Here is a 14941-nt window from a genome sequence, read left to right as displayed (position 1 = left end):
ATCCTCGGATAAGTTTAACTGACTTAAGCGCATTTTCAAACGAGCAGAAGGAAAGTTGCTGGCTCGCATCGCCGGCTCTATCACATTTTGAATTTTCACATATCCTTGGCTAAGTTTAAGTGACTTAATTGCATATTCAAACGAGTAAAAGAAAATTTGCTGGTTCGAATCATCGGCTAGTTCAATAAATAATTGCTGCTTTGTTATCTCTTATACGTATTTTTCACATCTATTTCTCTTTTACATTTTCAGCTTTTAGCCTCGGCTAAGTTTAACCGACTTAAGTGCACACGAGCGTCACACCTCCTTTTCTGGCCGCCCCCGACGCCCTCCTACTGCGTACAATTCTGTGGCGCCTGACAATCAGTCAAAAATCAATTAAGTGCATTTGTCATTGCGCTCGTCTTGACATGCATTGGATCCCAAGTAGTCCAATTCCAGCCCAGACCCAGCTGATTGCGAATTGTAGCTCAGCGTGTGTCTCGATCCGCTGCTTACACAGCACACACACACAGCAAACAGCACACACACTCTTGCACACACATGCTGCAGCACAACTCAATTGCAATTAGCACTAAGGCAAGTGACTACTCGCTTGTCAATTTCATAGCCTCCTTCTCCCTCTCCCCGCAGCATCCTCTTAAGAAATGGCAGGCCCGTTTACTGGGTAACCATACGCCCCCCGCTCTCCGCCTTGTACCCCGCACATATCCTCCACTCATTAGCGTAGTGCTGCAATCGATGCGCCAACAATTGTAAGCCAAGTCACGAGTCACAGGCACGGGCATGGGCTTGGCATTCGCCCCCTACCACAAGCCACCCTCCCCCACAGCCTTAAAGCCCAAAGCCTCGTTCTGCTGCCTCGACTCCTGGCCTGCGTGCAATGTCAAAAAGCTTTTTAATGGAGATTATATTGTTTTAAGTGGCTGCGCAGCGGCTCTCCGCCCAATTCAACCCCTTTGCCCAGCTCGGCAGTCATCCTTTTGAGCCGGAGCCCAGAAAAGCTGCAATTACAAACGTTAATGCGCCCACACATATGAGAGGGAGGTGACGGGAGAGGAGCTTGACTTTGCAACCGCCAAACCATTTGGCCGTGCCTTGCAACAATGAGGAGGGAGTTGTCGGAAGGGTTTTCCCGGGCTGACTTTGGGTTCGCCTTTGCCTCTTTCCATTTGCCTGGCATCCTGGCCATGTCCACAAATTATTATGTACACCTTTCACATGTTGGCAACATGTGATTGCATTTGGGGGAAAGTGAAAGCAACAACAACAACAGCAACAACAACAACAACAAGAACAACAACAACAACAGCAACAGCAACAACAGCAACAGCAACAACAGCAACAACAGCAACAACAAAAGAGATAAAGCCAATGCCAAAACCACTTTATGTAAACTCTCGCTTGCATGCTCCTTCCGTTCTCCCCTCCTCTCCATCCCTCTCTTTTACCCACTCTCCTGTGTTGCATAGGACGCACATTGTTGCAGCTGGTGTTGTTGTTATTGTTATCCTGCCTGCTGCTGGCTTTTGTGCAAATGAATTCGTTTATTTTGTAAAATGTCAATTGCTGTTGGGCCACAGACGAGCTGCAGCACCATCTGGAATTGCGTGGAGCGCGGGTGGTCGAGGAGGAGGGAGCGAGGAAGCAAGACAGCAATAGCAGCTTGTGAATGATTTTCTGCCACATGCAGCAGCAGCAGCAGCAGCAGCAGCAGCAACAGCAGCAACTTGTTTGACACTTGCCGCAAAGGCGAACAGCTACTGTATGTGGCAGTTCGAGAGGGAGGGAGAAAGAGAGAGAGGTGGTAGACTAGGCAAGTGCTGCACTTTGCGCTTAATGAAATTCCCAATGACGTGTACAACATGGTGTATGCGTAACGTTGCTATGTAAGCGACACGCTCCAAACACAATTGGGTAGACGATAGACAAGCATTAGTTAAAGTAAATGCAATTCAGCAGAGTATTATAAATAATAAAGCATGCAGATCAGCTAAACATATTGGTAAAAATTTAGTCTCGACTGAACGGTGTTCAACGCGAAGCCCAAAATATGAATACTGGGAAGCTGAAGCTTAAGCAGAAGCTACGCCGCTGATCAGAAACTGAGCAATAAGAAGAAGTCATGGAATAGTTGATAAACGGGCGTCAAAGTTGATATGAAAACCATCAACAAAATTTGTATCAAACGCCTGCGTGTCTTAAATGTCTGAGCGTTGAACTAGCAAGGGAAGTTTCTGGGTCAAACACCACACTAAATTTACAATTGTTATATTTGATCGCAGGTTATTTTCGAGTATGTATATGGAAGAGATTTACGTAGCTGCAAGGCAAGGTTTAGAGGAGGCACTAAGAGAAACAGAGACCAAATAATAGAGACAGGAGCGACAAAAAGAAGGTTCGTTAAGATTATGATTAAATGTTGTGAGTAAAATAAAGAACGTACCTAAATATCTGATCGAATTCCAAAATGTCTGATATATTTCAAACTGCATCCAAACTGAGAGCTAAGATTGCCTATCGACTTGCTTATTCATCTCTATCAAGTTTATATGCACATACTTGGTGATAAAAATTATAATGCTCACTTGCCTGCACATTACAGGGTATATCGCATGCATAATAAGTGAGAATTGTAGTCATACGTTAAGGGGAGATGCGTCAGCGAATCACGAAAACACAAAAGTAAAAGAACATTTCGAGAAAAATGAGGAAAAATTTTCATTTAACGTCCTGCATGAAGGAAAATTAATCAACGAAATAATGCGAAAGTTGAGCCATTAACCGGTTAAGTAAATTAACGGTGGAAAATGTCGAAAATGTGTTTGCGGAAAACAGGGAATTGGGAAACGAAAATTGAAATTCAAAATGGAGTTTTAATTTTCGCCAGTTCATTAAGCACCATTCCGCGTGGTCTAATTGATTTCTCCTTCGACTCGTAATGCGCTCGCTTCGCTCGTAGCCAATAATTCAATAAACGATTTAATGCCGCAACTCTCACAATTTTTGCAACAAAAATATCGTCGAGATGAATTTGTGGGCGCCACAATGCCGGGTAACATTATCCGACTGAAAAAAATTATTTTACAGCTGGAAAATTATAACTTTTCATTGCCTCCGCCGAGCAACATTTTCAGTAGCTTTTGTATAAAAATAAATGGGGAGAGACGGGACGAATTTGTGGCAGCGCCTGCAGACAGTCACAAAATGGTTTGTTTAAACGCAGAAGGGTTGGTGGATGGGGGGTAACGGGTGTCTATGTACAAAATGCTATGCAAGTAAACTCCTGCGAAAGTGCAAACTTTCATTTCCTGGCTGCCGTTATTAATTATAATTTGAAATTCTATAAATTTACAACAATTGCCAGCAACAGCAGCAGCAACAACAAAAACAACAACAAATACAAATACAGCTTTTTGCAGAGGCCGTCAACATTTTGCGTTGCCAAGTTTCAAGCTTCTGGTTACCAAGCCACTCCCCCGCCCGCCCAACAAAAACAGACCCAATTCCTTTAGCTCATATTGCAAATGTTATTTTTGAGCACAAAAACTAAACGGAAAATCCACTCAACACTTGCACACACGGACATGAATTCTGACACACACACACGCATGCAAGAGTGTTGAGTTTATGCGCTGTTAGATTACATGAATTCGAAATACATAAACAAAGTTGCTTCCAAAAAAAAGCAAAGATTGCGCTCTAGTTGAAAGTGCTTGACTGGGGTGATACCCTGCACCCTTGCTAGACTAGCTTGACTAGCTTTTATAGAACGTCAGCAGAGAGAGAGAGGGAGGGATATCGATAAACGATATCGATAAACGATAATAATATGCAAAATGGGATTTGTTTAATTGCGCAATCAGCCTGAACACAATATTCGCACGCATAAACGAATGTTTTGTATAATTTGTAAAGTGAAAATTTTCTTTTTTGGCGCTTTACAGTCAAGTCAAGCACACTCACCCACACACACTGTACACACTCTTATATTGCATGATTCAGTTGAGGGCTGACAGAGTTAGTTGCATGGCAAGGATAACACACACGTTGTTGCAGCTCCACTTGTTGTTTTTGTTGTTGCAGCATTTGTGCAATATTAACATTTTGCGTGCTTGCATGCAATTGCTTTCAGTCTGTTTTCTTTTTCTGTTATTGTTTTTGCCTCCTCTTTTTTTTTTAGTGAGCATTAGATATTTATGAAAACCAAGAAAATCTACTGACAAAAACAGTTGGCGTTTCGCTAATTTGGCCTGTTCTTCATGCCCTGTAAAGCAGGCGCTACTAAAGCTTGTGGGCATGCCGATCAGTAAATACAGTTAAATACGTACAGTACGGCTTATGATAAGTGAAAGGTAATAAAAATAGTCAGGCCGAGTCTACATTAAAGTATTAATAAATAATTATCAATTAATTTTAATGGATTAGTCCGAGATTCGAACCGGAATCCTTCGATTTAATAGCATCAATATATAATATTTAACTATAAAATGATTTATATTATTTGTATGATATAATTCTTCTGTACTATTTTTTTTTATTTTTTTACAGTTTTGAAAAGTGCCCTTAAAAGCTCACGCCTCTGTGCCGTTTCTTGAGATTTATCCCAAAACCCTTTACAATATGTAAGCTAGATAATCGAAAGAGTTTCCTCTATATCCTTAACCCTTTTTTCGCCAGTTGTAATCTCTATTTTTATCATTTCTCTTGCCACACAACTAATATGCCTCACAATAACATGTGTAGCGCACACGTAGACACGCAAAATAATAGAAATGAAATTGGAAATTATAAATTGCATTATATTGTTATGGCATGAATAATATGCTGACAAGTTGTAGACGAGGAGGAGAAGGGGCCTGAATAGCGCCCCAAGCCAGAAATGCGTCAAGTGAAAGTCTAGCTCAACGTTCCGTTATAATTGCTATATACATATAGATAAAATATAGTATATTGGATGGGTTGGTATTTTCTTTATATGTATATCTAATGAACTCTGCGAGCTGTGGCTTATGTTATCGCAAATTAGATAGTTAAATGGCCTGAGACCAGTGTGGGTTAATGTCTAGATAAACATATCTGTTTAAACTTATATATACATAACATTTACAAATGGGGTTTCTGTGAGTTGGATTTGGATCTGATTTGGATGGATTATGGCTTACCTCCGACACTGGAACCGTTCTGCTGTGAGTAGAGATTCTGTTGGGCCGTTTGCGGCTGTGGTTGATACATTTGTGGCCCCTGGGGCGGCGGCGGACCGGCACGTGCTGCGCCCGGTGGCACCGCCAGTACGGGGGCGGGGCTGACCAGACGCATAGGCGTGCCGGTGCGTGGTCCCATCACAAGCGAGCCGCTCTGATCGAAGAAGGCCGGTATGACCTTGAGGAGTTCAACGATTTCGATTTTTATACAGTTTTTTTTTACAGGGTTAGCATTTGATTTTTTTGGTTTTTGTATTTTGAGGTTATGAAGCATTTGTTTTTGATGTTTAAAAAGAAAAGAAGAGAGAAAAATACAACGTTTTAGGTAAAGTCGTAGGTTAACTATACAAATATATAAATATATATATATGTAAATGTAAATGTATATATATATATATATATATATATATATATATATATATATATATTGAACGTAAAATGCGATAAATGTGTTAAAACAATTTACACGGAATTTTACAATTTCCCCCCTCCCACATATATATGTACAATTGATGTCTGCGTTTAAGCCCCTGCCCTGAATTGTGTGGCTCACCTGATACGGCTGATTCTCGGCGCCCTGCTGCGAGGGCGTCAGGGGGCGGCGGGGCTGTGTGCCCTGCTGTGGTATCAGATTCGGATACATGCCCCACGGTGCAGCAACGCCATAATACGGGGCCATTTGTGCGGCAGAAATCATGCTCAGATACGGCGTCGCCTCCTGTCCGGGATTGATGACATACGGGGCCGCCTGCTGTGCTGCATATGCCGCATTCTGTTGCGCCTGTTGGGCGGCCAAAAACTGTTGCGACGCAGCCGCCATTTGCATCTGTTGCTGTTGCTGCGAGGCCTGCATGGAGCCATTGGGTGCGCCAGGTGGTGCTCCGCCGGCTGCGGCCGCTGCACTTGCTGCCGATGTGGCAGCAGCGGCCGCAGCCGCTAGACCCGGATTCTGTGAGCGAAAAAGTTGCTGCAAACGAGAAAAAGAGCGGGATATAGTGAGAGAGATTGATATAATTAGTTAATCATTCTAGACTTTTATAAGAGATATTCATTTAATCGGGCTAGTGCTGTAAGTGCTAAGAAATGTTAAGAAAGACATCTTCGATTCCAAATTTATATATGTATGTAATAAAAATATATATTTTATCAGTGTAAACAATGTTAAGGAACACATTTTCGATTCCAAATGTATTTTATATATAATAAACAAGAGGTTCTAGTCGGGACCTCCCGACTAGGGGATACCCTGAACCCTCTTCTTCCAACATCAAATGCATATATATGTCTATTTTAGAAGCTAAATGTCAAGTTTGGTGACTCTAGCTCTTTTTATTTACCAAAATTGCCCAAAAAACAGGATATCGATATCAATTTTTATCGATTGCTTGGAAACGGAGTAAGTTATCGATTATCGGAAACAAACTCGATCTGCGCGGGAGCTAGGAGCACCTACATCATTTCAAGTCTCTAGCTCTTATAGGTTCTGAGATCCTTGCGTTTATACATACAGACAGACAGACGGACAGACGGACGGAAGGACGGACAGACAGACAGACGGACATGGATCGACTCGGCTATTGGTGCCGATCAAGAATATATATACTTTATGGGGTCGGAGATGCTTCCTTCTGCCTGTTACATACATTTGGATTTTGCACAAATACAATATACCCTTATACACATTTTTAATGGGTTCAGGGTATAAAAATGTGATATATAATAAAACTAGATATTTAATCAGTGTAAACAATTGCAATAATTACTTTCTGTATTAAATGTGCACCATCTGCAAATAATTTAAAATTAGATTTAAGGTATCTTTAAGCTGTTTTTTAGCCTAGTTTCATTTGATTAACTTTCAAAGTTATAAATCGAGCGTCTGATCTACATATACGAGTTATTTGGCTTAGTTTATGTTTGAGTTCCCCTGAGTATCAATTGCTTCACTACTAAAACTATTTCATTTACTAAAATTAAATTTCCTTCGTCACTGTCCGGCAAACTTCAATAAAAGTATGAAAAATATCTCGCATTTTCCGACTTCTCATGACAACTTAAAGACTCGAGTTGTATCTTCTTTCAGTTGTCCTTGTGCTGCGAGTCATGTAATCTTTTCAAATGCTGTTTTCACCCACACACAGAGTCCCCGAATGCCGATTGGGTCTGGTCTGGTTTATTTTCCAGGCGAATCTGTGTCGCATAATAAGACGACGCAACAGTCGTGTCATATTGCATTTTCTTTTATATATGTCTACCAGGTCCTTTAAAAACCAAGCCGTTGCGAGGCAGCCGCAGTTCGTGTTGTTCTAGCAGTGAAAACATGATCGAGTGTTCTCAATTGGAAAATTAAATCAAACCCAATCAAATCAGCATGTGATATCCACTCGCAGCTCACACTGGGGAAGCAGGAAAAACAGAATACCTTTATATGCCGAGTATGCAGGAAAAGTTGGGCAAAAAAACAACAACATATGGCAACGCATGAGTGAATGCTTTTCTCTTTTTTTCAGTTTTTTTATCCTTCAATGTCTGCTGCAGTGTTGTCATATCATTGCCAACAAGACTCTCGTAGCTCGAAAAGAGGCATAGAAATAGCTGTGCGTAAAAGGTGGAAAAAAGTGTGGTACTTGTGTGAGTGTGTGCCTGTATGTGTGTGATTTACAGCGTGGTTTTCAGTTGCTTTAAGTGGCGAAATTTAAAATTGGGGCAGCCGCACAGCAGTTACAACTAATGAAAAGCCACTTGACAAGCTAACATGCCCAATTGCAGACGGCACTTCAAAACGAAAAACCATCGAAACGCTTTATGCAAAAAAACAGTGTTGGTAAAGCGCTTTAAATAGCTCCAAAGCGCTGACTGTACTTCAAATCAAAGAAGAAGCAGTTAAGCTTTAGCAGGCCAAGAGCTGGTTGAACTTAGGCATTCAAGGGACTCGGAACAGGAGATGTGTAAAACTAATTTGGTTTAAAAATTCATAAGCTCAATTTTAACGTTTGGCCGTTTGGCATTGCGACTACATTTTGATGTGGCCATAACCTCACAAAGTGCCATTTTTTATTTTAGCATCTTCCATTGGGGAGTTCTCTGTCAATTGCGAGTATTGAAGTAAAACAAAAGTACACAGAGTTAAGCAACAATTTGTTTGAGGCAACAGAAGTGAAGAGCAGCTGCTGTGGGGAGCAGCGAAATGAGCAATCAGAAGCGGGAGAAACGAGGAATCGATGTGAATTATTGATGAATGGCGCAGTGGCAGTCGCAGAATGAAAACAGAAACGAAACTGAAATAATAATACACAGGCACACAATCGCAACATGCGAACATACAGACACACACGCACACTTGAGCACGCAGCGATAAAAAGGCAAATATCATGCTGCATACTTTGAGGCGCGTGATGCGAAACTCTCCTTCCAGACATAAAATAATAATCAGCCAGCAAATAAACGCTGAAATCTGAACCTTGCCCCATCACCTACCCTCCCCCATCCGCACACACCAGAACTTTGACGCCGTTATTAAAAGCGAAATTGCAAATACACAACAAAAGGAAACAAGTAAGAGGTTCTAGTTGGGAGCTCCCGACTAGGGGATACCCTGATGTTTTTCCAACATCAAATGCATATATATATTCTATTTTATAAGCTAAATGTCAAGTTTGGTGACTCTAGCTCTTATTATTTACCAAAATTGCCCAAAAAACAGGATATCGATATCGATTTTTATCGATTGCCTGGAAACGGAGTAAGTTATTGATTATCGGAAACAAACTCGATCTGCGCAGGCACTAGGAGCACCTACATTTCAAGTCTCTAGCTCTTATAGGTTCTGAGGTCCTTGCGTTCATACATACATACAGACAGACGGACAGACGAACGGAAGGACGAACAGACAGACAGACGGACATGGATCGACTCGGCTATTAGTGCCGATCAAGAATATATATACTTTATGGGGTCGGAGATGCTTCCTTCTGCCTTTTAAATATATTTGGATTTTGCACAGATACAATATACCCTTATACCCATTTTTAATGGGTTCAGGGCATAAAAAGGCGAAGAGGAAGATATTTACAAGCAAAAATCAAGAAAAATTATTATAAAATTTCAGTGGAGTTGTTTTTGATTCTAGGTTTGCCAAGTTACGCAAGCTGGCAGCACTCTGTGACCAGTTACACAATCTCTGATTATGAGCAGCACTCTCTACAGTTCTTTCCTCTCAACCCTCTAATGCTCTACCCCCCCCCCCCCCCCCCTCCCCTTTTTTTTTGTTTCTTTCTCTTTTTCTCTCTTTTGCTCTTGTGATTTGTGCAAATGGTCGTCCCGTGCGTAATTTACAATGCATAAACACATCACAAATCGCATCAACTATATTGGGTTGCGTGGCCTATATATTACTAAAACCATACAGTGTCGGCCATATAATTATAATTAGGCATACTTCTGTTTTCATAAAGCCCAGCATAATGTTAAAACTAATTTTGTATATTATATAAAGTTAATATATAAATATATATAAATATTTAGGATCCTTTTTATTGAGGACAATTCCTAATTACATGGCCAGCACTGTAGCATAAAACAGCGATACTTCATTATTCAGTAGTTGATTTATATTAATATAGCTGTAGCGTGTCCCTGTTTGGTTAGTTAGCTTTTGCGCACTGAAAGTGCTGTCAACTCTGGCCAGAGAAGTATCAACAAGTTTCTCGCTGCTCGTTTGCGTGGCTTTTGCTTTGCATGCCCTTGTAATTTGTGAGCGAACCCCTCCTGCTACCTGCCCCTGGGCTGGACATTCTTTCTTTCTATATTTTTTATTTCATTTCATTTGTGCATTACATTACATTTGCCCAGGTCCCGACTTAATAAGCTCCCAGGTGTACAATTTTGAGCGAGTCGCTCGACTCGTAATGGAAATTATAGCTGATGTCATACACAGGGGAACTCCACCCGCCCACACGCCACCATGCTGTGTCGAGGGAAAGTGAGTCAAATGCCCGCAGCCTGCCACGCCCACTGCAACCCTTAGCATTTGCTACCCGCGTTTACTTGTTGCAAGTGGGTCGTCGCATAACAACAACAACAAACAACTTTGGAGTCTCTTAATGTTGTTTTCCACTATTTGCCTGAGTGGATTGGTTGTCGTTGTTGTTGCCCGAGTAGCAGCAGATGGAGTTTGCCCAACTGCTAGTTGATTTATAATTATGGCACAGGGAGAGCACGACTGCCATGAAAACAACTCCAACTTGAATACAGCTACAACTACAAATACAAATGCGATTTCCATTGCCATTTCCATTTCCTTTTCAAGTTTCAAGTGTGCTACAAAATGTTCTTTGCGCCGCATTTCATTGCATTCCTCCTTTTGGCTAATTGACACAGTTTTTATGCGTATTTAAGCTTGAATCTCAGTTCGAGATTATATTTTAATTTCGCTTATTAAATCTTTGTTACTTGACTGATTGAATTTGAGAACAGCAGAGTTTTCAATTAACATCAATCGATGTGTACTCTGTAAACACATAAATTTGATCGTGTTTGAACTAGGCACAACGGAGCGAGTAGCGAGGTTCAGCGAGAAGTTAACAAGCGCCTCTCGCCTTATTCCTTCCAGTTAAACTTTCTTTATATTTCTTTTCGACAAATATAACACTAATTGAAATGTGAGTTAATAATATATTAATATAATTTCGACCAATTTAGAGACACCTCATAACCTCCCATATACGCACTCACACACACACACACACACATAGCCTCACTTGAAGCAAACGAAATGCTGTCAGCGCAATTTGTGAACCATTTTGGGTTCAGGGATCGACAACACACGACATTTTTTATTTTACAATATAAACAAGTAAGAGGTTCTAGTCGGGAGCTCCCGACTAGGGGATACCCTGAACCCTCTTCTTTCAACATCACAAACATGATAGCGATATCGATTTTTATCGATTGCTTGAAAACGGAGAAAGTTATTGATTATCGGAAACAAACTCGATCTGCGCAGGCACTAGGAGCACCTACATTTCAAGTCTCTAGCTCTTATAGGTTCTGAGATCCTTGCGTTCATACATACGGACAGACGTACAGACAGACAGACGGACATGGCTAGATCGACTCGGCTATTGGTGCTGATCAAGAATATATATACTTTATGGGGTCGGAAATGCTTCCTTCTGCCTGTTACATACATTTGGATTTTGCACAAAAACAAAATAGCCTTATACCCATTTTTAATGGGTTCAGGGTATAAAAATATGCTCCAACAAATTCCGTAATTTTTCGGTTGTTGGCTGCAGGTGTGCCATATGTCATTGTACATGGGGGCGTGGCAAAGGCAATATAATTGAATGTATGGCAAAAAGTAATTCAATCAGCTTCGTCAAACATTGCCTGAAATACGTCCTCTCTGCGCCCCCTCTCTCACTGTGTGGGCAGTTGTGGCATTCAAAAAGCTATTCTAGCGAAATAAAACACACATTTACTCAAAGAGTGAGAGCAGAGGAGGGCATGGCGGTGAGTGGGAGAACGTGCCAACTAATTGACTTTCTAATAGTTTAACAAATAGTTTGCTGCGAGAATTTGCTGAGAATCATGTCGAGACAATCGAAAGTTTTTTTGAGGAGCGCGCACACAAATCTTAGCACAGAAAAGTTTTTCCCAACTTGCACAAATTTTTTTTGGCGCCAACTTTTGGCCTAACTCCTCCCCCCGCCCCCCGCCACACTTGTAACTTGTCTGTTATGGCAAATAGTTTTAATGGGCGGCGGTTTTTAACGGCAACTTTGCCCGGAATCTGCGTGAAGACACAGTCCAATTAGTCAGAGAGAGGGGGGAGTTACGTGAAGAGCCTTCTCTCTCTCTCTCTCTCTGCGACTGGGCAATTTGCAAGCCAATTAAATTTGACTGCTTTTTGGCGCGCAATGTTTTTGTGTTCGAAAAAAACAAACTGCATAAATAAACACTTTTAAACTGTGCCACGCCTACCGTAGAACGCCGACCGCCCAACACCTAACCCCAACTGTACATCGCGCGTTACTTTGTAATTTCGTAATTGCGCATTTACGGCTTCATTTTGAGCACTTTTATGTGCCGCCCGCTCCTGCCCCCATCAGGAGGGGGAACAGTCGCTTTTTCGGGTAATTTGCAGCGTCCTTTGAACCTGCGCTTATCGGACTCTCAGCTCAGACCCACAGCGTCGGCCATATTTTACTTAAATGTCCTGTTCATGTAAATGTTGTGGTTCCCCTCACTCTCTCTCACTCTGAAACAAACACACAAACACACACACACAAACACACACGGAGCGTGAAATTAAGGTCATATTTACTCAACGATCTCAATTCTCTCCATTTCTTTCTCTGTCTCAACACTTATTAAATAAGTCAACAAACGCAGCGTGCAAACAATAAACCAAATGTAAGAAAACGAGAAAAAACAACAGCGTTATTTCATTAAGAAAATTAAATTAAATATGAGAAACATGCAAGACGAGGAAATTGGCACTCGGTACTCCAGTTGGAAAGTGGAGCCCATTCAGATGTAACTCCTAAAAACGCTTCGAATGGACCATTAGACTTTGAGAAGTCACCTTTAACAATTAACTGGTAATTAGTTTCTTAAAATAATGCGAAGTTGTTATAAAAAATTCAAAGCATAAAGTTGCTCAGCATCGAACTAGTTCTTTTGTCTTTCATTCGCGTTTCGTGACTCCTAGATTTCTGGTAATTTTAAATATGTTATGTTTGTAGTCTAGGTTTCTGTTCCAGTGTATAGTTTAAAGCTTGCGAACTAGTTCCATGGAGTTGGTATAGACTCTTATGACCCTTAAGTCTCGATATTTTAAAATAGTTCTCAGAAGTTAGTTTTGACTCTTAAGACTAGCTCTCATGAACTAGTTTACAAGTTCTTTCAAGTTGACAAGTAAATGATTAAAGTCCTGCGAATTAGTTCCATGGAGTTTTTATAGAGAAGTTTTGACACTTTGAATAGTTTACGATGTCTTTAAATAAAAGCGTTTGAATTTCAGGCTCTTTCAGGCTAATTGCAGTAAATGGTATAAAGGCTGTCAACTAGTTCTCTAGCTAGCTGTAACTTATTAGTTACTGTTAGACTCTTAATTCCTGCTCATCTGAGCTGGTTCAATAGTTATTTAGTCCAAGCAGGAGCTAACTTTACAATTTGTGCGTTGCTTTTGTCTTTTTAGCTGGGCTTTAGCTTTTATTTTCTTCAATTTGTCCGAGTATCATTTTCCCAGCTGCGCAATAGCAACTCATTCAATCGGCAAACTGTGGACAGGGCTTTCAGTCGCTGCTGCCATTCCGGTTAGTCCAGTTAGCCATCCTTTGGAGCACTTAGCCAAGTTTGGAGTGGCCACTCGCCGGTGACTCGGCAACTACTTCAACAGTGCTTTAATTAAATATCAATTACGCAGTCAGGCTAAACTCTCCGCTGACAGCTGAAAAGCAATCAATTAAGTATGCTTAGTTGTCCACTCAGCAAGCACAACCCCCTCCCCCCCCACTCCCCCTCCACACCACCTGGCGGACCGCTGTCTATCAATTGGAATACAAAAAAGGCGAGAGTGCAGTGCAAATATTTATAGTCGGTGCCAAGGCGCAAGAAAATTGAATGTGCTAGAGCCCAGGCGCCCAACTCAACCACATCCCCTCGTCCACAGCCACCATGCGGGGCCATCCGTTAATGAACGACACATGGCGACGGCAAACAGTGGACAGCGGAGGGGGGTGGCGTGGCGGGGTGTTGCACAAACGACTTGTAAACAAAATTAATGCCACAAAACAACAAACATTAGCGCACTTTTCGTGCCGTATTGCGTGGCTCATTAGGCGTGGCGCCAAAGGCCAACAGAATTTCGGATGAGGAGCGAACTGCGAGCCACGGAACCAGTGAACCACTGAACCACTGAACCAGGGAGCCACGGAACCAGCGAACCACCATTCGCCACGTTTGGCACGCGGCAACCGCTGCTGTGTTGGGCGAGCATTAAACCAAATTACTTAATGACCGCACGCGTGTGCTTTTGATGCCTACTTTCAAGGCGCTGCCACGCCCACTTGTACACACACATATACAAATATACACGCATAGGGGTCAGCTTACTTTAATTTGAGTTCGAGTTTGGGATTTACTTTGCCAGCTTAATGGCTCTCTGTGCGTGATTGCTGTTTGAATATTGCTTTTTCATTCCACTCAACTGTGACTCACGCTGAAGAGAGGTAGAGAAAGAGAGAGTTAGAGAGGGTGAGAGATATATAGAGAGAATGAGCTGCAGTTGTGGCTTGCAGTTAATTCGTGCAGTTTGCAGTTTCTATTTACGCCACAACTTTGCCACATATTTCATAGCTTGGTTCTCACTCGGAACTTTTTTACAACTCGTTGACAAAGTCATGTTTTTTACAGTCTTTCGCATTTTACTGCACATAAGTCGTAAACTTAATGCAGACCACATGACGGCAATGGTAAACACGCATTTTTCACATCATTTTTTTTTATTATTATTTTGAAGTTAACTTTCAGGTGCAAAATAAGGTATTGGGTCAAGAGGAAAATATTTTCAATGAAACGAAATATGGGCTCGTTTTAAAGCCAAAAACAAATAGAATACACTGCTTACAAGCATCTCAAATTCAATCAGTTCAGCCAGATGAACGAGGCTGGTTCGAGTCCCGAAAAAGTTGAATAAGAATAATAAAACTAAAGATCTAGTGAACTTGACA

The 14941-nt window shown here is 41.4% G+C and overlaps 1 protein-coding gene across 1 annotated transcript in view; it reads right to left on the bottom strand.

The window, feature by feature from the left end:
- Positions 1–14941, bottom strand: part of LOC115763871 (maternal protein pumilio-like) — a 121098-nt gene that overhangs the window by 6186 nt on the left and 99971 nt on the right. Inside the window, exons 4-5 of the mRNA XM_030706649.1 lie at positions 5758–6171; positions 5166–5382 (exon numbers count right to left, since the gene is read on the bottom strand). Of these exons, the coding sequence (XP_030562509.1) occupies positions 5166–5382; positions 5758–6171 (631 nt within the window). The remainder of the gene's footprint in view (positions 1–5165; positions 5383–5757; positions 6172–14941) is intronic.

The sequence above is a fragment of the Drosophila novamexicana genome, unplaced genomic scaffold, assembly GCF_003285875.2.
Source record: "Drosophila novamexicana strain 15010-1031.04,08,12 unplaced genomic scaffold, DnovRS2.1 tig00000770-arrow-pilon, whole genome shotgun sequence".
In the NCBI taxonomy this organism is placed as follows: Eukaryota; Metazoa; Arthropoda; class Insecta; order Diptera; family Drosophilidae; genus Drosophila; species Drosophila novamexicana.
This window is presented reverse-complemented; position numbering and strand designations above follow the sequence as displayed.